This window comes from Anticarsia gemmatalis, chromosome 17 (assembly GCF_050436995.1).
Source record: "Anticarsia gemmatalis isolate Benzon Research Colony breed Stoneville strain chromosome 17, ilAntGemm2 primary, whole genome shotgun sequence".
NCBI lineage: Eukaryota > Metazoa > Arthropoda > Insecta > Lepidoptera > Erebidae > Anticarsia > Anticarsia gemmatalis.
The window spans coordinates 4,194,510-4,218,990 of NC_134761.1; the positions used below are offsets into that span (position 1 = coordinate 4,194,510).

A 24,481-nucleotide genomic window follows, 5' to 3' on the forward strand; every position below is an offset into this window, starting at 1 on the left:
TTTCACAAAATAAACTATTTATTTTCCATTTCTATTTGCTATCACTTAAAAATACATCGATGTAACAAATAAATCGGTAAATCATTGACACAATCTTAGTTAAAACTTTTACAATTATTAATAATGATAAATGCAATCTTAAATAGCTAAAACCCGACCAGAGAAATAATTATACCAGACTTTCATTTGTGATAAATATAATAAAAAAGACCTAACCTAGCTCTTACAATTTCTATTAACCGCAAATTCAAAATTCTACTTTATTACGAGATAATCATTAATACATCATAAGAATAAATCGTAGTACACTAATTATGTTATTTTCCTGGTTAGGCTTAGACACTATGTACAGATTATATGATTACGTGAGCCTCGCGGATTTCATACTGTATAAAATAAATGACGTGATTTGAGGTGACTAAAGTAAAGCTTTGATAAATGTAACACACTTTGCAGGTCGCCTTCGGAATCAGAAGTTCCCGCGACCGAGATTCGGGTTGCTCTCGTGCACACTGCGGAATTAAAAACATAATTAAAGCAACTGCTCACCAGTCTACAAAATTAATACCACACAAGAAACAATGTAAACAAAATGTTAGTACACAAAAGAACAAGAAAACACAGATTATTTATCTTCGCCTGAAGAGTGCGCCGACGCTTTGTAGGTAGATTAGTGATTCCTTGTTAGTCTCAATCAAAACAACAAAATCACTAGTCTTCCATACAACGCGCGGCTCGACCGATGCCCGTTAGTTGATGACACCTAGAAAATATGTTAATCACCAGAAAGTTAGTCACAAATATAGATAACAATGAGTTAGATTAGAAGTATCGGTGTGTGATCGTCGCTAAATACTTAGTAACTACAGAGTTGTAAATACAAGTTGGTACAATGAGTATGGTATTCAGAATATGCAGGTACTCGTGAGAACATCTCGGTTGAAAGGTCTACGCTCCCGCTACTAACAACTGTGTGCATGTTTACCTGCGCATCAACATCGATGTAACACACTCAAATCCGTTCAATAATCTCTACTTAATCTTAGTTTGGTTTGGTGCCAACTCAGGGAACTCTTCAAACATTCTATTGTCAAAATAATATTGTGTTAGTAATAATACTGAATTATATACAGTGACAGCAAACGTTTGTGATACAATCCTTAACCAGTATGATGATATTAGCAATGATACAGTAGTTATTGGCGAACGTCGGCATGCTATTCAATAATATGATATGGACAATGCAATGCTGGTAATAATTGGAGCATATCGTAAAATAATGGAAAATGCAGCTGTCCAACATATGTGGTCTTTTCCTTGTATATTTCCTATAAGTATAAATTATGATAATGGCAACAAGGGTGATGTGTTAATATTGTTTGAACATACCTCTGTTGTAGCAAGTATTGTGCCATTTGTATGCGCTGTGGTGTACCGGTGATGGTGATGATACGGTCAGTAGAGCCGGGCAGTGGCTCGGCGATCTCGATGCCGGCACCGCTCTCCGCACGGATCTTACGTATGCGGGAACCGGCCTTGCCGATTATCGCACCGGCCAACTGGAATGGCAACCAAACACTGAAGTTCTGTTTCTTGCACGTTAAGCTAATGAGTCCAATACTACACTTTAGTAAGTACACTTACATCTTTGGGGATAGTAACTTGTGTGGTGGTGTCCTGCTGGTTACCGCCGCCGCCATTGTTGCCGAAGTTGCCACCACCTCCGTTGCCGCCGCCACCACCTCCTCGGCCACCGCCGAAGTTTCCGCCTCCAAAGTTGCCGCCGCCGCCACCGAAGCTGGCGCGAGGAGGTCCAGAAAAGCCAGCTCTAGGACCGGGGCCACCGAAGTCGTTAAAGGCAGCCCGAGGACCTCCAGGTCCACTACGTCCGCCCATGCCTCCGGGGCCTCGGGGTCCGGGCCCGCGTCCGCCGGGCCCACCCATTGGTGGCATACCTCGCGGTGGACCTCTAGGCGGGCCGCGGGGTCCGGCACCTCGCGGTCCCCCGCCTCCCTGTCCGCTGCCGAAACCACCGTATTCATCGGCATAGAAATCATCATAGTTGTGTGGGTCGTAGTTTTGTATTGCACCTTTAATGGGAACCTGAAATATTAAAATTCTAATAAATACTGACCTATTTTATACCGATGATAAAATATTATAGCGCAAAGAAGTGATATCCGTACCTGTCTGATGAGATCGAGCACTTCTTTGATGCCGGCAGCGACGGCCTCCGCTTTACCGACGAGCTGTACAACACGCTCCGTACTTTGCGGTGCCGGGTTCGAGAATATCTTCAGGCGAGCGCCCGTTTTCTGAGGAGGGATTGATTTAATTTTTATTTTATTATTTAAAAGAGGTGAATGCCTATTAATAGTAATTGAATTTTATTTTGACTCTGTAGAACAAATGCTCAACAATATTATTTAGATGATTACTGTAAGAAATATAAACTTAATTATTTATTACGAAAACCAGTAAGTCGGTAAACTACCAAAAAATTTTGAACACAAGTTGTAAACCCAACGCCCTAAGTACAAAACAAATTACATAACAGTCTACATTGAGTTGAGACAGGGTATGTTTACGGCATGTGTCGCGACAGTCTCGGGGTGTTTGGAGTGCGATGACAAATCGATGCGTGATCAATTACCGATATTAGATAACATCATCGGTGGCGCGCTCGTCGTGTGCTGTGTGTGTGCTCGTACGTGTGTGTGTCTGTATGTATGTGTGTGTGCGGTGTGACGTTTGACAGACGACGAGCGCGCGTGCGCGGCGCCATCGACCGGCGCACGTGGCCGCCGCCGCCCGCTCCGCGCCACGCACAAACAACCGCCCACGGCTCCGCACAACAACCGCCCGACCCGCTGCACAGAACACACTGCCACACCATCGCACCGCACTACACTGCCGCTCCGTACTGTCTGAACACACGACTGACATATTCGACTCACTTCACGTTCGTACACTCGCCGACAAAACACTACACTAAACACACCCCTTGTATTAATTTTAAATCTTGAATTATTAAACGTTACGCCCGAAATAAGAATAAATACGCCAAAGGAAATCGGATTTATTTTTAAATAAATTAGAGCGCAGCGAAATAAAATAAATGTCAATAAAATTGACGAGGAGTGTTAACTGGGAGCGCGTGAGACGCGAGCATCCCTCGAGGGTGGTCGGTCGCGGAATGAGCGGGCGAGTGCCGGCGAGCGTGCAACACCTGCCCGACCTGCCCCCCGCGGGTCCCCTCTCCCTACGCTCCTGTGCACTTGTGGGGCTCCGAGGAAAGCTCGCAGCCCGCGCCACGCCTACGCCACGCCACATCCCCGTCTCGCCGTGTGGCGCACGTTCTTTAGAGCATTCATCACGAACATTATCCACTTCTGATCCTCGTCACGGACGCGAGCCCGACGTCCTTCACTATGAAAAGGATCACTCGGCTATGTCCGCGACATAATTTATCAGCTCAGACTTGCAATTTATACAACACTATTTTCCCGAGACGAAGTGGTGGACAACTTACAACCCCTGACGATAAATGGATACGAAATGCGGCTTTTATACTAGAGCAGTTAAATTTAGGGCTCCCCGGCTGACGTTTATGATTTATTTATTGTCTGCCTTTACACCTACAATCAATCATCAAGTTTGTTCGCTCACAACACCCGCAGAAGCCACTGGTATTGTTTGAAGACAATTTATCTTGATCACAACGAAGTCGACTCATCTGTGCAGAGTGAAGCTAGAACCGCGTTTCGGATATACAAGGTTTTCTAATTAATACAATTCAGCGGCGTGTTAGTACGCAAGTCCAAAATGTGTTGCTGACTGGGTATTTCCCAGGGGAGGTGGCCGTTAATCAGCTACTGAACAACTCGTAATATTGCGATACACCCATTAATGCTTTTTACACTAAGTGAAATTTCAAGTTGACCGAAAAATACAGTCAATATCAATATTTTTTGTGGGCACGGGACAACCTTTTTAGAGAATAGAAAAAAGGGCAGCTGCTGTTAATATTTAACATTTTTAAGCCAGAATATTTTCGTAGAATAGAAGCTTTCGCTTAACCAGTGGAACAGTGATGAACATACGTTAGTCGATATAGTTGTAACATAGTAAGAGTGAAGCCGTAGAGCGGGCGGTGCGCGGTTCGATCGGAAACGGAAGCGGCGAGCTCGCGTGCCGCCGCCACCGTAATTGTCGGTGTCACCGCGACAGACCGGTGTCGCCCGCGCCTAATTACACCGCGACGACATATGCCTCGCTACTATTCCTTCAATACAAATAACATTTGAATTGCCTCCTCTATTAGGGACCGACCGTATCCTCTCTACCACATAATTATCTATGGGAACCTCTGTACATATATCCGTTTTTTTGCCCTTTGCATTTGCCTATCGAGGATGTGGAGTTTTGAAAAAAGTTCCAACGACGTCACGTGCGCGTAGCTCCGGTAACCCGAGCTCGGCGCCGCGCGCTTCCGACGGATGAAACCCTACCAACACGTGATACCACCCCTCTTTAGCTAATTCACGAATAACTCTTCCCCGTTTCCCATCAAACGTAAAGCACAAAAATGAATTACTTAAAATCTACTAACGGTGTAGTTAAAAAAGGTAAAAAGTTTGAGTTGTGATTGGAAAACATCGAAGAGCGACGGAGTTTGAAATAAATCTGTCCGCGACGACGTAAATAGCATAATGCATTGTACGATGTTTACCTGAAGGATTCAAAGACGGCACAGGAGTGCGGCGGATGCGGCGGGACCATATGTTCCAAGTTTCTATTTATGTAAGAAAGAGGCCTCGCCGGAGCCGGCATTGTGCAAGTAGGTAGGCTGGGTGAAGCCCAGGTGCGCGTGGGCTTTTTGTGAGGCCTTCCGGCGGCTGCGCGACCACCTGCCGCCGCGACAGCTGCCGCCCGCGCCGCACGCGCCACCCGCCACATGCGCCGCACACACCGAGCACCGAGACCCTTCGCGACCACACTGTTCCTCGAGAAAGCTTCAGCCCTACCGAAGTCACTCTGCGTCCATGTTAGTCCACTAACCCCTGATTAATTCTACTTCAGACATATCTATCCATTTGTATTGAATAGAATTGATAATATTATAGTTTTTGCACCGAAATACAATAGAACCTTTGTCACAATGAAAAGCTCGCTATTCACAGTTTTTTTATTTCGAACTACATTTCATACCTTTATTGTTAATTTTGCATTTTACGAAGATTCCTATGTCTCGTTAAATCGAGGCCGTAAACGTGTCGAACAAAGGAATTGCGAGAACAGCTGATCGACGGCAAAAAAAAAACGGTCTGAAAAAACGAACAACGTGCACTCAGGTAGATAGCGATCAAGTTTTGAAATTATTTCCGGAGAACAACATTTGTGTGTCGATAGTATAGTCCGCGTGGAACAAACTTGTTATGAAGAAAGCTTAGTGGCAAAGTGTCGCGACGGGGCACGTTCCTGGCATCAGCCGTCGTTAGTCAAATCTCTAGACAAACACTGACGAGGAGCGAACTAGGCGAATTATGAAACGCAACACCGTTAACAGCGAGATTGTAAAGTTCTCGCCGCCATCGGACGTCGACAGACGAAAGCGCACGTACACGTTTTAAAACTTTGCCAGCGGAGTTGTGGTAATTGATCCATCGCTGGATGCACTCTGCAGTTATGCCAACGCTTCATGTTGTTTGTCGGTTGGCAAATTATATTATTTAGTTTGGCCACTGTCATTTTGTGAATCGGCTCTTGATAACATACATTTTCGTTACACTTATGTAACCGCATCGTTGGACGGAGAATTCTTTCTATTTCATTGTAAGCGAGTTACATACAACGAAAAAAAACCGAGGTAGGTCGATAAAGAGATAAAGCGCGAGATTCATCGGCAGCTGCTTTTACATCTGCCCTTCATCCCTGCACCGCGTGTCCTAAATGCTAAGGGTATGCGATAAAAAATCCTTTACGAACATGCACCTTCGCTCGACATATGACTATCGTTAAAATGCTTGCATCTGCTCCCCGCAATTATACAGTCTAGATAACGGGATACACTTAATAGCAAAGTATGATAATAATAGGACGGAAATTCCACCTGAAGTATACCGCCGATGTCTTTCAACAATGTATGATGAAGATATGTAGTTGATGCAATTTTGATGACTGTTATGTCTGTTACCAGCAAATAACCTATAATGATTAGAATCTGAATAAGAAGCTTACCTCTCGCAGTTCTTTAATTTTCGCCCCTGCTTTTCCGATGACGCATCCAGCTCGACTTTGGTGGATGAGTAGACGTACGTCCAGATCTTCATTGTTGCTCTTGGGTCCTCCCTAATGACAATAAATTATAAGTATCTCTATCTATAACAAAAAATCGCGTTTTATTTTAATTTTTCTGTAAGTTAAACTAAAGCCTGAAGCTCATAAGAACTGTCAAGTCTCTAGATACATATTATGAATCTAGATCGAAGTGTAATAATCTATTGTAGTGAATACAATTCTCAGTTACGTAACATCAGACCGGACGGTATCGAACACCTTTTCAAGAATATCGCAATCTGTACAACAATAGCACCTAATTTAGTCACTAACAATTCGTAAACGAACGATACCTTCGCCCACCCTTTTAACAATCGCTTTCGGGGGTTGCTTACTTATATGGTCCATGCTTTCTTAATATCATTCTGTTATTGAAAAAAAACCTAAGAAGAATACAACTAAACATTTCGGATACTTACATCAGCTAAACAGGGCAGTATTTCTTTTACGATTTCCAGAATCGTGTCGACATCGGGGGCCGTTATTGAAAGTACCCTGAAAAACATAACTAGTTAACACCTTGTATTTGTGCATTGTGATAATATAAAATCACAGCACAATATTGAACAACGGTACAAATATATCAACGGTCAGGGAGGTCTGGACTCAATTTAGTTAACTGAAGCATGATGGCGATGAAATTTGATGTCCGTACGTGTAAGTACTAGAATAAATAGATGCCGTCCAGCGTGGAGAGAAGTAAGTAAACGAGTGAAAGGATACAGTCCTAAGGGAACAGACAACATAGCGGCTAATGAGCGAGATGCGAGGACACCGAGGTCGTGAAAGTAAGATCAGAAGGCGTCCAGTGCGACACAAGTGCAAATATCCTGCGGAATGTGATGAGGACGGGAAGTCGAGATACGGAGTAAAGCGCCTAACGCCGGGAGCTAATGATATAATAATATATAAACAGATTCCGACTCCTGACTGTTGACGAGCAGAGCGTGTGCTCGACTCGGGCTGTATAAAGTTTTGAGAGTAGATGTTGGCGATATAGTTTACCGTTCGGGGCCGGGGCAATCTGGGACTGTTATAGAGGCTTTGTACTGCGTGGCGGGGCGGCGGGTGCGGGGCAGCGGCGTCCGGCGGGGCGGGACCGGCAACCAAGACACGCTGTAGCGGCGCGCCACGCGACTACACCACTCACGCCAGCCTGGACCGGCCTCGACCAGCCTCAACCCACCGCTCGAAAGTGATTATCGCGATACCAGTGATACGGGTCAAGTTGAGACTGGTCAGTGGGTCCGGAGTGAGTGTAGGCGCGCGTCGCGTCGCGCTACTAGCCACAGGGGCGTCTCGGGGGCGCTAATGACCTGTAACTGGCTGCCGGGGGGTTATTCTGTCTATGAGCCTACGGACTTGCCGCTGACGTAAGACTCGATGCCGAGAGCGACCATCGAATCTTACGCTCTTCTTCATTCATTAAGTTTCTTTGCTTTCTACAAGATAGACTATAACATTTTACATCATCAAAAGCGTAGAAGAAACGGGTCGGGTAGGTTTCTTTATTACCCGAAAGGCACAGAGCAGTACAGTTTTTAGAGTTTATAAGAGTGGTAGACGTACCTGTGGCGAAAAAATAGTTAAAAATTTATTATGTATTACTAATTAGAAACATTTAGAAAATGCAGTACATACAGATAATACATAAATTAGTGAAATCTTGAGAAATTACATGGAGTTTACGTTATATAGGACTACGCAAAAATGTGTTAAAAAATCAATACTTTGTAAATACCTGTTATTGCTTGAAAGGCTTACAAAAATACACGATTAAAATTTCAAAGGACTATTATCATGTTATACTTATAAGTGAACAGTCGTGTAATAAGTGAAGCTGTATTTATCGAACGAGTCTACTCGTACGCGATTCTCTACTTACTGTAAGTCTAGCTGCAAGTTATATTAAACACTGACCTGGCTCCTCAGTTTTGATATATTAGCGCCACCTTTGCCGATGATTGAACCAGCAACCTGTTAAGTGACACAATCAAATTGATATTTAAACATAAATTTATTGCAGTCTTTGGTGAATAGTGAATAAACTGTTCATGTGTGGGAGATCACTTGATTCCAGATAGGTATTACTGGATCACGTACGAGTATGTTATTAAGTAAGGAAATTCCCAGCGGCAGAGCAGTATTGGTTACACTTGTACATAAACCAACAGGGAAATACAGGTGTGATGTTGGAAATCGATATCTTAATGCCGGTAACAGACACAGTAGCTGCTAGTCGATCTAAGCAGAACATAGGCATTATTCCTCTTACTAACGGTGAAGGTATAAATCCTTCTCAGAGAATGTATGTAGCTGAACTCCAAGATTGTCTGCCTTTCTCCATAATTCACCATGAACAAGGGAGGCAAGTGACTTCATCACTAACAAAGCCACTACCAATTTTTTTTTCCACCGATTTCATTTTTATGACGAAAGAAGCTGCCTTAAATTTTAAAATGATCGTAACTGAGTAAATAAGGAAAACATTGTGACTAAACTTAAAGTTTAGTATTCAAGGAACATACTCAGTTATGCCATAATTCAATCATCACCGTATTCGAGAGCTTTGAAGAAATATTTTCATAAATCATCGAGTGAGGAAAACCTTTGGACCTAAAGTTGCGATATTCGTAAAAGATCTAATATCAGAAACTTCGCCATATTCGGAAGACATTTCGATGTTATGCAAGTGCAGCATCGGGAACACATTATTAGTAATAAGCAATTGATAGTTGCAGAAATTTAAAAATATCAGCACATATCACCGTAGAAGGTAAACCTTTTGTTTAGAGCAAGTTTTTGTGGAAAATTCTCAATACTTTAGGATCCAGGAGTTTACAAAAGCAGAATCATCTTGAATTGTTTGGTCTCAAGAAGCACTATATCAGTCGAAGCAGTCTTAACTGCAAGCAAACAACTATTGGCAAGTCGCTAGGCCTAGATCTTCCTCAATGGTGACATTGGCTCACTTCTCACTTAGTAATACAATTTATAAAGTCCTGTAAAGTAATGAGTATGTGACTCACCTTGCTCGGAATAAGGAAGGTGACTTCGTCGTCAGTCTGCCGCGGCCGCTTCTGCGCCGGCCCCTCGTCTCCGTACGCGTCGCGCTTCATTGTGCCTACGCACATACAAGTCCTTTAGTATTCTATCAAACATTGTTACCGAACCTATGTGTTTCTGAACTTATGTAGGTAAGTATTAGTAATAACTGTAGAACAGCTAGGCTACGATTTTGTTTTTGGGGTTGTATAAAATTTAATGAAATCTCAAGAGTCGAAATCCGTTTATAGTAAATTTAACTTGCTGTACTAGAATACAATGATTATTTTCGCAAATTTCAGAAGGCTTAGATTAAATTCTATTTGAATGATCTAACAATGAATGCTTTCGCTATCGCTGCAGTCTATTTGGATTTGAATCCTCAAGAAGTTTTTTTTTGTTTTATTTTAATCGAATTAAAATAATTTGGCATTCTCGACCAAGTAGACGGAACCGGTCAGTGCGAGAGCTTACTACCGAATGACGGACGAATACGACAGACAGGTCTAAATAAATTTAGTGTTACTAGATTACCTAGATAATAAAGGGCCTTAGCTACGAGCAACTCGGCAGGATTCAAGACGTGACTGCCGTTGGCCGACGACCTACATCCCTTCACGCACCCTATTAGCCCCCACTCACCAATTGATTACAAATGAACAATAGTATATCTACGACGAAAACCATCGCTTTTCAAATGTTATAGACTTTCTCAAAATTTTGAAACTTATGTAAAAATCGTAGTCTGTAAATATTTATTTTTTAAAATCACTTTTTTTGAATGAAATCTTCGCTAATATAATTTAAACTAATAATACATAAATCTCACTATTTTTATTACATCCGATTCAAATTCTTGTCTTCCTCCAATGCGATGTAATAAAGAAATACTCCCGATAGAATATTTTCAAATATTATCCGTTCTCATAAAAATATTTGATCAAATTGCAGTAGTTCCGTATCCGTTTCGCCCCGCCGACGGCAAACGTGTCGGCGTCTAGCGGAAATTTCATTAGAAATATAAAAATCTGAGAGATTCCAAAGTGGCTTTCGAATTGAAGATTCTGCACCATTTTAAATTCGACCGTCATTCTTGAAGCTGAAAGGAACGGCTTTAAGAAAGGCTTTTTATATTGGACTTTTTGCATTAGTTCCGAAATCCTCAGGGGAACCGAAGGCTCGTGACGCACGTTTTCTTTGAAACCTATTTAAATATTTAACTATCAGGAAATGTGCCGGTTAAAGTGTTTCTGAGTTTTATATTTTTACAAAATTGTTAACATCAAGCCCATACAAGACTTGATGCAACCAGTGAAATTGAGGTTAAGTTGAAAATTTTGCCGTTCTGGAATGATTATTTTGTATATGTGATCCTCAAACGACAAAAATACAAGGAAGTTCTTTATCTCATCAGATATTTGTTAGATTTAGGAGATAAGATGATAGATATCGGAGAGATTTATGCTGGTGTTTTATGTCAGGAAATTCTCAATAGCAGTCCGGAGTTTGGAACTGTGCCCGGTAGTGGCTGTAGACATCGGACCTTATGACACGAAACTGCTACACCAACTGGCCGTAACTTTATAAAATCTGGGATCTTTTTTTTTATTAAAATTGCTATAGCAAAAGCACGTATATTTGCTGGCGCATGAACAAGTAATACAAAAGAAACATATCAAAAGGGCGAGTAAAGCTTATTACTGATTTATTAAATACGGTACAGATTGTAAGGGGATCGCTGTTTAAATTCAATTACCATTGGGGAACATGTTAACATTCATAAAAAAAACCTGCTCTAATAGTTACGTGGTCCATTCAATAAGTCGTAAATTTCAAAATTATGTCACTATATTACAGCAAACAAAAAAACTGGTAGCTTTACGTACTACTAATTAGTTAAAAATATTAAAAGCTTAATCAAGCTTAGTATAAATACAGCGCCTTTTAACCCGTCCAATTCGCGCGTACAAATAATGCGATAACTTAATGGCTTTCGAAATAATGAGCATCTTGGGGGAGCAAGGAAAATACCGGCAATAATGAGACCGCTTCATTAAAATAAAATCTACGGGCGAAGAAAGACTTCATAGTACTGGTATATTGGCATTATATTCATTTGACATTGTGTACATACATGGAATTTAATTTTACTTAACAAAGCATTGTTGCATGTCGCGAGCACTTGATTATTTTTCAAGCTAACTGTAGTTCGTGTAAAAGTTAGTTGGAAACTATTACAGGAACAGAAGTTGGCGTGTACAGCACTGAAGCTTGCTAATAACAAATAAAACTGCATACAGCTGCGATTTGCACAACCTTACGTATATTGTATTATTGTTTCGAGATTCATTTTTAATTATACTGAGAAAAATAGTCAAACCACTTAAATTATTTGGACATAAATACCATTGAAATGGTAATAAAAATTAAATTGTTAAAACTTATCAATATACAATTATGCAGTCTAGGTTTTCTTAGTTAAGATCTCCATATTTGGACTAATAATAATAATTCAGGATCGATGTTTCAAGAAGGTGGAAATATCAAAATTATTCGCTTAAATATTCGAGGAACACTATTAAAAAAGCCGAACGAAAGCCCAACAGCCTGCGAACGCCATTAAAACGATAGAAGAACAAAAAAATATATTTCCAAGAATTGGTCCAAGGGTGCACATGGCACATGTTTGGCCAGCGTATGCTAATGCGAACGTCTGCCGGGTGGCAGGTGAACGAGGTCACTGACACCCTCGCAGGTGCACGCCTACATTCGCTCGCGGCTCTATTCGCGCCACAAAGGGTTCCAGTCTACCAATATGCCAATGTGCCAACTATCATAGAATCCACAAAGGTTCAACTTTCTTAATTTCCTGTGACTTGGCTTTTTAAGTTGTACAAAACTCTCGACAATGCTTTTGCAAAGTTATTAGTTAGACACCCATTTGAGGTATTTTCTGAACTTGGAAAGGGTGGTATTTCGAAATTTTGCTTTGTTCTGGAAAAAAAACCTCGCAAGTTTAAATAAACATTGAAACACCTAGCTTTTTTAGGCTTACCCATTCAATTTTTGTTTAAGAATAGGTTTGAATAGCTAGAAATAACATAATGTTAAGAATGCGACACAAAGAGTGTTAAGAATTAGAGTTAGGTTAAGGACAATGAGAAGCAAGTATGTACGAATCCGTGAATAGAACTGGCGGGACTGGAACGGGGCCCGGGCCCGCCCCGGCAGGTGTTCGGCACACAAAGACCGACAACATACCTAAAGACCAACTGCGCAAAAAATATTATAAAAAGTAAGGGCAAGCGTCGTTCAAAATGTCACTACCAGCTGTCCCGCCTCACCTGTGAGCCGTTTCTTTACCTAGCTTCGACTTGGCTTCTTTTGCTCTCAACCCTCCATCTTTTTACTTAATAATCTTTCTACTAATAAACATAATGGATTATTTTAGTCATGATCCCCTTTTAACATTTATTTCAAGTTTTATACCGAAACGAGGATATTGACGCAAACTGAAAGAGTTAAAAATAACTCTCCTGTTCAATAGAGCAGCCTCCGCTAGTCGTGATTCGAGAAAATCTTGAGACATTTTCGACTAAATATGAGGAAATATGAAGTGAAATAAAATAAACAGCAAGAGACATTTAGGATAAAATAAATGTAACAAAACGCGAGAAAGAAATACTCACGGAATTATTTATCAGGATCGTTTAGGCCAGGCGGTTCACACCTAGAACAAGAGAGAATCCGATTAGAATCAACGTTTTTATTATTTTGACTTAAAATATTTGGAAAAGTAAATGTTGAAACCTACATTGTAACTCGTTAGTAATATATAGAGCGCGTGCCGCCTCATATTGGTTAGGTTCGGAGCACGTCTAGTAGTGAAGACGCCCGCGAGTGGACTGACATCGTTTGTGATCGGCTCGGGCGTTTGTAAAGCACCCCCGAGACGCCGGGGCGCCGGAGGTGCACATGCGCACCACCCGCCGCCCCGTCAATAACACCCTGCCTCTCATTGTGCCCCGGAAACGACGACTTAACGAGTCACACCGCAAGACGACACCCTGTTCCATGTCTAAGCCAACCTAGATATCTCTGACAATGTAGCTAAGATTAGTCGCTATCCGTAGCACAAGCATTCCACCCTCAAACCATCAGAGGTACTACGCGACAGCTCCATGTACAATATACATATAACGCCCCTACTCTACGCTAACATTTTGACACATTAACGACAATGTTTACCTTCAAAACACAATGTAGCACTATGTACGATTGATTAATGACATAATACATTAGATTTTATGGTTTTAGCCCAGCATTAGATAAATTATAAAAACAAAGTAATAAATAATATACATAATACCATAGTTCAAAAATGACGAACAGGAGACCATAAGATAATCTACAGTAACAACTAGTCATACAGGCCGAGTCGCAAACTTTAAGTAATGCAAATTAAAAGTAAGTAAGCAAGTAATATAACAGCAATCTATTCGCTTACGAGGATATTAACAATGAGTTTTCCTCTAAGGAACCAGTTTATCTGGTTTCAACAGTAACTGACCCAATTTACTGCTATCCATAGAAATGACTGGAACAGTCTTTTAGATGGCCATGTTCGGTAAAATTGGTTTAGCGTTTATTATACAAAAATTGTTTTATAGATGAATAAAGAAGTGTTTTTTTTAAAGGAACTTAAATGTATTATTTATATTAGGATACCAAATACGATTAAATGACTCAAAGGAGATCTAAAAAAAAAGGGCTAAATGTAGATCATAAGATAAAAAAAACGTTCTAATTAGGTTTCAGAGATTAATTTTGAGAAAAAAAAAGGCTTTGAATATTGTAAACGACACTATTGGATGATTTCATATAATTATTAACAATGCTAATTATATGTGCCACCAAGGCAATAAAAGAAGGGATTTCTTGACTCCTTAGATTAAGCTGATTTAATTGCTATTTAGTTAAAACATCAATCAGTGAAAAACCTCGAACACTTGTAATTTTCTAATTCGGAAATGTAGACTGTTTAGATTGTTATCGTTTTAAGTAACAGTAGAATATGGTAATATTATAATGAAGTGCGTACAGCATACTTTGTGGTAACACGTCATTAGTGGTGTGATGAGAGAGCAATCTAAATAATAAACATCTAGTGGCTGGTAGTAGAACCGGTGGCATGCGACAGTGTCGTTAGGTGCCACTAATGTCCACCTACGACTTCACTTAACAAATTGACCACAATAAATGGACGTTAAATTCGTTGTTACAACTCCAACTCAATGATAATAACATTAATAACCTTTTAGTTAAAGGTCGCGATATATCTGTTCTCGCTTCAGATTCACGGGGAAGATGCTATAAATGTATTTCATCAGAATTAATCCGGAAATTTATACCTTATCTAAAAACGGTATACGAGAAACGCCTCCCTAAATATCAATAGCTCATTAGTACAAAAATACTCTCTATGAGGAAAAATAATTCGAGCTTCGGAATTACACACATCCGAAATATAACAATTAAATTCAGAAGTATCCTGTCTGTAGAGCTATGAAAGATACGTTCAGGACCAAAATTATCCGATGGAGGCAAAATAAACCAGACGGTTTTGTGCTCATGATAGAAGGAAAGCCGCAGTAGCTCGTACTATACAAATAGTGGGGAAAGTCGAATACACTAATGACATTGGAATACAGTAAATTACTTCCAGTGAGGACGCAAGATCAATCAGACCATCCAAATATTCGTGGCGATCGACGTCCGATACGTGTGTTTGTACTACATTTCATAAAGTTATGTATGCATACCTACATTTAATGTTTGTAGTTATTTGTCAATAGCTAATGGCTAATAGCCGATGAGCCAGGTCGAAGACAATCGTCGTCTAGGCAACGGAAATAACAACAAAAATGCGCACTATATTCTGTATTTCTGTCGCTACCAGAGACACCAATTATTTAAACCACAATGCAACTAGGGTTGCCACTTAGGGTTAGGTACGATTTGAAATGCCAAGCCTATTTAAATAATTACTTAGTTTTATAGTTAGTCAAAAACATAGTTTATATCACTAGCAATATTATATATTACAATAAGTTTCGATTGAAACAATATGTGGCGGAAGTTAATTATATTTGAAACTTCTAACCATGCATAGTAATTAGTAACCGCCATCCAGAAAGAGGAAATGATGATGGATAAGGAATAATGATGTTATAAAAATCTGCAATTAAATACCCAGTCTTCTTCAGAGGTATATACTCGTATAAAAATAAGCTTCTTTCGCGAAGTGAAATAAGAGAGATACTAACATTTAATTTTAATTTCCGTGTACGGCGACTGCCAAAGAGCATTACGACAGCGCAAAAGGAGATTATATTTCCGAAATGATTGCTACCATCAATCTAATTAACCCAATTTTAAATAAAAAGAAACTCAAAGAAAATATGAAGGCCTTGCGAAGGTAAATACTGTCCCCGATTAAATATTTAAATATTTATGTGAGATATGAAACGTGGTATATGGCGGTAAAGTATCGGTTATGCTGTGGGAACTGACGGGTGCTACGACAATCATGCAGTGCTGACCTAATTGTCCTGGCCGTCGTTTCTTCAAGCGACATTATTTTAAAACGAGTAATTGTAGTAGAAGTCGCGAGGGCTGAAGAGAAGTCTGTAATTTACCCGACGCTGGTGCTGAATATTTTAGCAAGCAGTGGGAACTGTCAGTCTTGCCCCCCGTCTACAGCACCTACCATGAGAGTGGACAAGTGGATGTTTCGAGGCTACACGCCACCCATGTTATTAGAACCTTCCTTACAGAGAATATGCAGGTGTCTTCGATGCCATTTGTAATGGAATATTCAAAAGTTCGTAATTACAAGATACGAGGTTACTTGTATTTTAATAAATGTAGGCTATATTGTACTTTTGTTTCATGAAACAGTTTTTCTTTCATGAGGACAATATATTATGTTTAAAACACAATACTGTCGTAGTTACAGGAAATTTGTGTTTTATTATATTATTCGACTCGTGACACTGAACCGACTCATGAGCGGCTAAATTATACAATATTGGATGATTCCGTTAATGATAATATGCGTTTATAAGCAGAAGTGGTACACATGGCCACGTAATTGAGTACGGAAGAAGTAAGTATACGCCTGCCTCATATATTTTCTTAAAGCGATTCTGACGCTATAAATTTAGGGACATTTAGAAAACGAGGTCTGCGCAAAGGTTGGTAAGGACCTAATCTATTATTGATAGAGGCTTTGGCAAAAGCCCTTTGGCAAGGGAGAAATTCGATTACAGATACTGTTGTGAAACACCTTGTTATTTCTCGTAATATGTTTCAAATTGAGGAAATATTTGAATAAATTTCACTTACATCCTCGATGTCAAAGTTTACACAAATGAAGAAATTTATTTTGCCGTTTGCACGGCTTCAATTTTATAAAGTTGTCCATTTTATGCAACGTAACCCCTGCGCCAGGACTATTCGGGCGCAGAGATTTTACGTAAAACTGTTTTACGCGTCAAGTATATTTTATCATATGACCCGGGTGACCCTGTTACGTAATAAGTGAGCTTACATGTGTTACTTACAGAGATTAAACTTTAACCCCATTTTCAGAAATTGTTCTGAAAGCAGAAACAAAAATATAACAAAACTAGCTGACCCGCGCAACTTCGCTTGCGTCACCTAAGAGAATGGGTCAAAATTTTCCCCGTTTTTGTAACATTTTTCGTTGCTACTCCGCTCCTAATAACCGTAGCGTTATATAGCCTATAGCCTTCCTCGATAAATGGGCTATCTAACACAGAAAGAATTTTTCAAATCGGACCAGTAGTTCCTGAGATTAGCGCGTTCAAACAAACAAACAAACAAACTCTTCAGCTTTATTATATTAGTAAGCATAGATGAGAATTCAAGCCGTTTTTATTTCTAGAAACGGTAACCTATGTTCGTAGTTCGCGAAAGGCTTTACACAACCTCTAGAGATTTAAGGTTAAGATTTTATCTAAGTGTAGCTGTAATCAATTATTCATAAGATGACGTGTAACGTCGACTGTCGAAATCGATATAACATTTGGCAAAGTGATCATAGCATGGTGTGTCGTGTCGTGATTGCCACTTGATACAAAGCAATCGCACTTATTTCACGCTCGAGGGCCCACGTTGGGCGCCCGCGTCTGTCGCATCCGCTCTTGGATAATGAGCAACGATCCGTGAAAGCATTACAACCTTACTTACGACGTTAACTGGTTCATATTCGCTACGTTTACAAGTATATTCGTGAGATGGAAGATCTTTTGCTCTACCTGAATAACTTCATAAGTAGATTTCTTTATAGTGTTACTATGTAACATCGAATTGATATAGATAGCAAGTTTTCGTCTCGGATTTTTCTTATAGTTATAGGAGCGTTAACCTTATAGCTAGCTTCAATAGAATATAATAAACAAAAAGGAAGCTGAGTCCCTCAAAAAATTGTTAAACAATTGTTTTTTAAAGAGCCCATTTATTCTTTTATTAAATGAAAACAATCGAATCTATACCTTTATCTGACTAAAAAGGGTACACTGTGGGACAGTACGATGTGCTTAACTATAATCCCTAATGTACTAGATTTAAAATTATAACTAGCAATAATTCAAAACTAGTGTTAACGTCCTCTGAAGGTCAAGATAATACTACAAATATACAGAAAACTAAAACTGAACCAAATTTTATTTGAGCAAGACGCGGGCTCGGGTAAGTAAATTAACATACCATGAATGTTATAACGAGTGTTCAAGAGCGGTGCTGACGTTCCTGAACGCATAACTTAATCGTTCGTTCAAAAATGTTAACGGGGCGGTTGAAGAATTGCTTTTATATGAAGAAAACGTTTAGGTAATTAGGAGAAAGGGGCAGCGAGGAGGCCCACGTTCGCCCCTTGTGGCCTTTCAGACAACGGTTATCCATTTCGTTTCCTCGTGGGCCGGCGGTGTGTGAATATTTGATGTTTCTATCGATCATAACTTCTTTGCGGCGCGCTTTCGTGCGATAGGCGGGTCTACGGTAGCCGACGTTGTTTTACTGAGGCAAATATTTCAGGGCGATCATTAGAATATCGCTTATTGGATAATATATATAGCTTTCTTTGAGTCACTAATGGATTAAGCTTACATCATTACTCTGACATATAATGATTTTGCAAAAAGTACAAACATATGTATCTAAAATCTTTGAACTGAATTTTCTAACAGAATTTATTTTGTGTACGTACCAATACTCACATAATTTCTGGAGGCTATGGTCTCCCTTATTTCCGGAAGGGTACAGTAGTTGCAATATTGTGTTCGTACCGTTCGCCGATAGCCGGAAGCGATAGTGCGCGAGCTTTTATAAATGTGGACATTTATAACAAAAGCTCAATATTTTTAAAACAATTGTTTACTGCTTTTACCGGCTATGTGATATGCATAACATGGCTCGAACCACGTTCTAAACTTTGGTATATCTTGATTTCCAAGATTTTTTACTAGGCATTTGTCAGAAGAACGGACTCTACAACAAGCACACATACAGTAAGAGATGGGGGCAATTATTTTTGAGAGAATTGGTGCCAGATAGCGAAGACTGCAGGGACGGGTGCTAGTGTAAAAATGTAGTAAAAGACTTGGAAACGAGTCTTTACTATATCTTCTACTATACATATATTTCATTTATATCATACCAAAACAAATAACGTGTGCTTTATAATATAATTGAGTAAATGATGGATGTTATATTGTCATTGTGACCGTGTGTATGTTCAGTATAAGAAGATCCCAAGTATATTAAAGACATCATTTTAAACTAAATAATATCAAAATATTCACGGAGATATTGACTGCAATGTTAAAATGAACGGGTTAAAAATTAATGTTACTTTTGTTATAGTAAATTAAAATAATATTAATGAAATGACACTAATGACCCATCAAGTATATCCCGAACTAAAAGTACGAGTAGCAGCCCTCACTGGAGATTTCAGTCGAATATCATTACCATGTTAAGTTAATTAATTTTGAAGAATCTAACGGTTAGTATTTTGATCTGTACTAATTTATTGATTGGTACAGATCAGCATCAAATTAGTTTAAATAATCTTCTCTAAGTTAATTATTTTATCGCGTCATCCTATTTCAGCAAATTAATTCAACACCATAAAAATATGAACTTAAATCTCACTAATTCTCTTTGGAGCTTTCTCTTTTAAAACACGAAAATCTCCATGAAAGTCTGTTTCACGGGTTTTTAATATAAAAATATCAAAAACGTATATTGCGTTGCATCTGAAGAGAATTCGCAGGCGAATAGTTTACGCACTTATATTTTGCTTTGGGCGCTTTTCGAAACCGACCCTTTAACACATTTTTATCATCATAAATTCAAGTAAACATCCAAGTTCTTGACTATAAGTGGACAAAGACGGTGCCATTAATTTTCCTTTAGTAGATTGACATCAAAAGACACTTGCATTTAATATGTAAATCGTTATTTCTACCCGTTATTCCGTATCGGATATTTGCGTGCAAGTCTAAAAGGCAAACGGAATTTAAAATGACGCATTTAACGAAGTAATGGGGTTGTCTTCATGACTTATGAAGACGACGTGGTGGTTACGGAGTAAAAATAGTCTAGAATAGTAAGAAAGGTATCGGACGGACGTTTCGTGAGTGTAATTGGAGAGGTTCGTGGGCGTGCCGCACGCTACGGCAGCGCAGTTGGGCGGGAGACATCTTGTATGTATTTGCCTCTCTAGTAATTTCCCCGTCCGTCCTTGTATATTTAAGCGGCGGCGTCGTCCGTGCCGCTCTCATGCATATGTCATGAGCAGTTGCCGTGCGACGGTTTGTTGACGGTCGAGCCGCGGGAACCGCGACCACCGGCCCCCAGCCCAGTGCCCACCGGTCCCACCACCGATAATTATTACGTTCTACTTTCGATTCCAGTGGCTATCGGCGCCGCCCCATTCTGTGGTGGCTACGCCGCACCACCACTCGCTGAAGGGATGAGGCGACAATTAGATTCCCGTTTTCTCCAATACTGTATTGCATGTACGCTCAAATTAAATGGCAGACACCGTAAAAGCAGTCATAAGTCCGGTGCACGCACGCGAGGCAATAAATAACATGGCTCTATTTAATGACCTCGTAGACAAACAGCGCCGATAGGATATTGAATAAAATCATTAAATATTTTTATGACATATTTGGGTACCCTCATTGGGATCGACAATATTATTATATATAAAAGATATGAGATTTTTATCTTTTGTTGTGATATTTAGATGTATAAATACGTAACAGTGGGTCGACCCCCAGCGGATCCATCGTTTTCCCCGAGATAGATTACTTAAGAGATTTCATAGATGTTTGACTTCGTGATGGATTGCCTCAGAACTCCAGACTACGTTTTAAGGGCGAGAGGGAGGGAGTGTCATTAATTAACCACCAGTATAGGCAAGAAAGAGTTGCCCAATAATAAGAGCAATAGAGGGCCTTGGTATTTTATACAACACTGTCGGGTAAATTTACTACCAGCTTTTATTGACCTCCCTTACAGAGTCACTTTCAATTTATCACAATAGTTTTATAGCTACATAGATGAATACTTTTCTATAATCGTTGATTGGATTTGGGTTAATTCTTGCAAAAAATGAAATATTGTTAATTATGCCGAGATACAGAACGATAAGCGCAAATTAATTTGTTTTTAACTCTCAGCACATGTTAAGCAATGCAAAGTCACAAACTTTGTCGTACCGTAATTAGTAAAGTTTCTTACTTGTTCTCCATTTCTATACCTTTTTAAGACATTATGTGGTACACCATGACCAATTTAGGGCAAACTTGTAAAACTTATTGGAAGTAGGTATATATTTTCTAAATATTTATCTTTCAACAATGCACATTAAAATAAACAGCATGGTTCAAATTGCTAAATTCAAGACCTTCAAGTCCTGGCACAGGTACTCAGGCTGTTGGTTCCAGCTATGCAAAGAATGCTTATAGTTTTGGGGCGTTATTTTTGGAAAAAACCTACTGCTCGACTGAAATTTTGCCGAATCGTGTTTCACGAAATTTTGTTTGCTTCTTACCACGATTCTTACATTATGAAATGTTGGTCAACTATGGTACAAGAATGTAAGGCATGCTTATCCGATACTGCCTGCTCCGTGTCAAAATAAGATAGAGAAAGGTCGTAAACGAACACTGTTTACGTGAATCAAAGTAGGGTCCTCTTAGACGATTTTTGGTGATTAAAATATGAAAGAGTAGCATTGGACGTGCTTTTAATGTTTAGTTACATAAACCATACATACAGACACAGTGGCCAGGTCTTAGCAGGGGGGCTGGAAGTACTCACATTATGGCAAACTACCAAGTTCTATATATTTATGAAAGCCAATGAGTTCTTGTCTTGTCACAGACTGAAGATTCTTATGGAACAATCGAAAGAATTGTAATGCCTGATGATTAATATAAGCCAGAGAATAAAGCAGATATGCATAGATAAGAAAAAAATAGGGCTCAATATAAAATTGGTAAAGCCATGTAAAGTGGGAGCTGGTGGTTTTCGTACTAGTAAACTGTAGTGGTAAATTATTATGTGAGATGTCTGAAGACAATGTAGAGGATAGAGAAGAGTGGAGGAGAAAGATAAGGGAGGCTGACACCACTACCAAATAATATACCAAATACGTTGGGAACCTATGGATGCTTGAAAAGACTATAAGTAAACAATAACTTTGTTACTCAAACTTAATCCTAATTGTATTGAATCCTATTATTTGTGTTAGTTTGTTTCTTGACAGTTTTCAATTACACTAAGTATTGTAGAGGGATTGTAACATACTAACAATGAACAGTCTGCTATTATTAACATTGAATTTTTAATGTGACCTGTATACAGTGTGTACAGTATAGATTAATTAATAGGCAGTACTTCTATAAATCAATACCTACATCACTCAATAATGTACATTACTCATGTATTTATTATTTAATTGTTCATTCAATAATATCGGCCTGCAGTGTAACACAAATAATAGGCCTAAATAACAGTATACATTTTTGTTTTGGGAAAATTTTAATATTTTAGTGGAAATTCTGGAATCATTTCATGTTCATATTGAAATTTCGTTATAATGTAAACCGTACAGCAATGAAACTAATACTCACTTACACACATACACAAATAACAAGGCCTTGTATGATAATATTTAATATTATGCAAATAAAATTACATTATCAAACACTGTTGTTTACCGAGAACAATATAAATTTTTATATGAATCACTATAACAATGTCACACGGACATGTAATCAGCAGTCTTTAATTTAACTAATGAATGATCTTAATGAGTTCTCTTAGGATTAACCACAATCTGCTGATATTTCACATAATTATGATTTTCACTAACCTTAATACAAGATTCTTAATTAACAAACTGACCGATATCAAACTAAGTTCTATGAATGAAAGGCAAATGAGACAAGGGAAGTTTATAAGGTTCATACAAGGTGGTAGTTTTGGTCAATGCATACTTCTATGGGAAATAGGTGTACTTTTATGTATGTATGTAAACAAGCCACTCAATTTCAGGGGGTTTAGATGAAACATTTAGTGTGGAGTAAAAATTGCGTTTCAATTATTTGTTATGACGAATGAATCTTATTGACATTATCCTACTTGAATGATATCATGTTTATAACAACTTACACATTAGAAATTCATATACCATAATGAAATCGCAATGCAATAAACATACTCTATGAATTTTATTTGATATAAGATACTACATTGCTAGTACCGACATTGTCTAAAAAGAAAAAATCTTATCAACACATTCGTGTTGTGTCCGAGTATTCTCTTTGCATAACATGTTGCAATAAACATAAGCGTAATAAAATGTGTAATAATAGAAAATTATTTTTATGATCCGAACAAGAACTTCATCATCAACCTCTATGAGTCTACACCTACAAAAACATGACTAACCCAAATCAATGTCAGATTTATGGACATTTTACAAGATTTAACATTTTCTCTAGATATATCTCTGCGCTATACGTCCAATCGTGAGTCGTGAGTCATGTACATACGAATATGAATAATTGAAACAGAAACAAAGCCGGCTGCAAAATAATCGATAACATGACGTGACTGTCGAGAAAATCACTAGTGTATAAAATATGAAATTGACGTACCTTTCGTAGGCAAATACACAGTCTTCAGGAGGTTTGACGCAGATTCTACTATACAAAGTTGATTTCTTATTTTTCTAGTAAAATAACATCAATTTTATTGCGAAACAGGAAAACCACAAAAAAATGGCGGCAATGGTAAAAAAGATGTTTGGTAGAATTTTCATTATGTATTACCAGTCAACATAAATAATTCTACTACCTACATAAAGTTTTAACTGTTCAACGATGATTTATTCGTATTTCTATATGATACGATTTTATATTGTAATTATGAAATACATATTCAAAAAATTTGTATAAAGAACGTAATAATTAAGTTATTATGTAGATCACTGGATCTCCATATATCTCTTAGACTCTCTTAGATCTCAATCAATGTGAATACATAGGTAGTTATTAACAAAAACACATTTTATTGATAAACTCGGTATGTATTTCATCTTTCAAAATATTTCAGTTTTAATTTTCCAAAAGCATGAAATCAGACTCTCATAAGTTTTAACAGAATCCACTAATAAGTGTCTTTATAACAAATGCAAGAATAAAATTGCGGTAAACCCTAACAAGTAAGATACCTATTATCCGTAATTAAATAGAAAAGGTTATACATAGTAATAAACTCGGATGTTTAATTCAAACTAGACATTTACGTCGCAACAAAAATTAGTAAATACCAATGAAGCTGGAAGCCGGAGTGTGTTTCATTGAACTTAATATAAGAAATACAGAAACAATGTTAACAATCGTGAAATATATAGGCACCTAGATATAGTTTAAGTACCTACTTAATCTACTTACACATTTAATTTTCTATATTTTTTTTATATATATTT

The 24,481-nt window shown here is 38.6% G+C and overlaps 1 protein-coding gene across 3 annotated transcripts; it reads right to left on the reverse strand.

The window, feature by feature from the left end:
- On the reverse strand, nt 1-23,805 carry HnRNP-K (Heterogeneous nuclear ribonucleoprotein K). Of its 3 annotated transcripts, none has more exons than XM_076125579.1 (11): nt 23,649-23,805; nt 13,074-13,114; nt 9,369-9,463; nt 8,260-8,316; nt 7,345-7,388; nt 6,759-6,834; nt 6,241-6,351; nt 2,187-2,315; nt 1,645-2,103; nt 1,390-1,559; nt 1-512 (listed from the first exon to the last, which is right to left on the reverse strand). In XM_076125579.1, exons 3-11 carry the CDS (start codon nt 9,456-9,458, stop codon nt 470-472), a joined length of 1,179 nt encoding a protein of 392 aa, XP_075981694.1. In that variant the 5' UTR covers nt 9,459-9,463; nt 13,074-13,114; nt 23,649-23,805; the 3' UTR covers nt 1-469. The 3 variants fall into 3 exon arrangements, with proteins under 3 accessions (XP_075981694.1, XP_075981695.1, XP_075981696.1); XM_076125580.1 differs by lacking the exon at nt 23,649-23,805 and adding an exon at nt 13,199-13,303; XM_076125581.1 differs by lacking the exon at nt 13,074-13,114 and having other exon boundaries at nt 23,649-23,803.
- Nucleotides 23,806-24,481: the final 676 nt, after the last annotated feature.

Excerpts from the sequence above, each read along its gene's own strand:
- HnRNP-K (XM_076125579.1), bottom strand. The coding sequence starts at position 9,458 with ATGAAGCGCGACGCGTACGGAGACGAGGGGCCGGCGCAGAAGCGGCCG. Across the intron at positions 2,316-6,240 it reads AAATTAAAGAACTGCGAGAG|AAAACGGGCGCTCGCCTGAA; the intron begins GTAAGCTTCTTA and ends ATCCCTCCTCAG. Across the intron at positions 2,104-2,186 it reads TGCTCGATCTCATCAGACAG|GTTCCCATTAAAGGTGCAAT; the intron begins GTACGGATATCA and ends TTAATATTTCAG.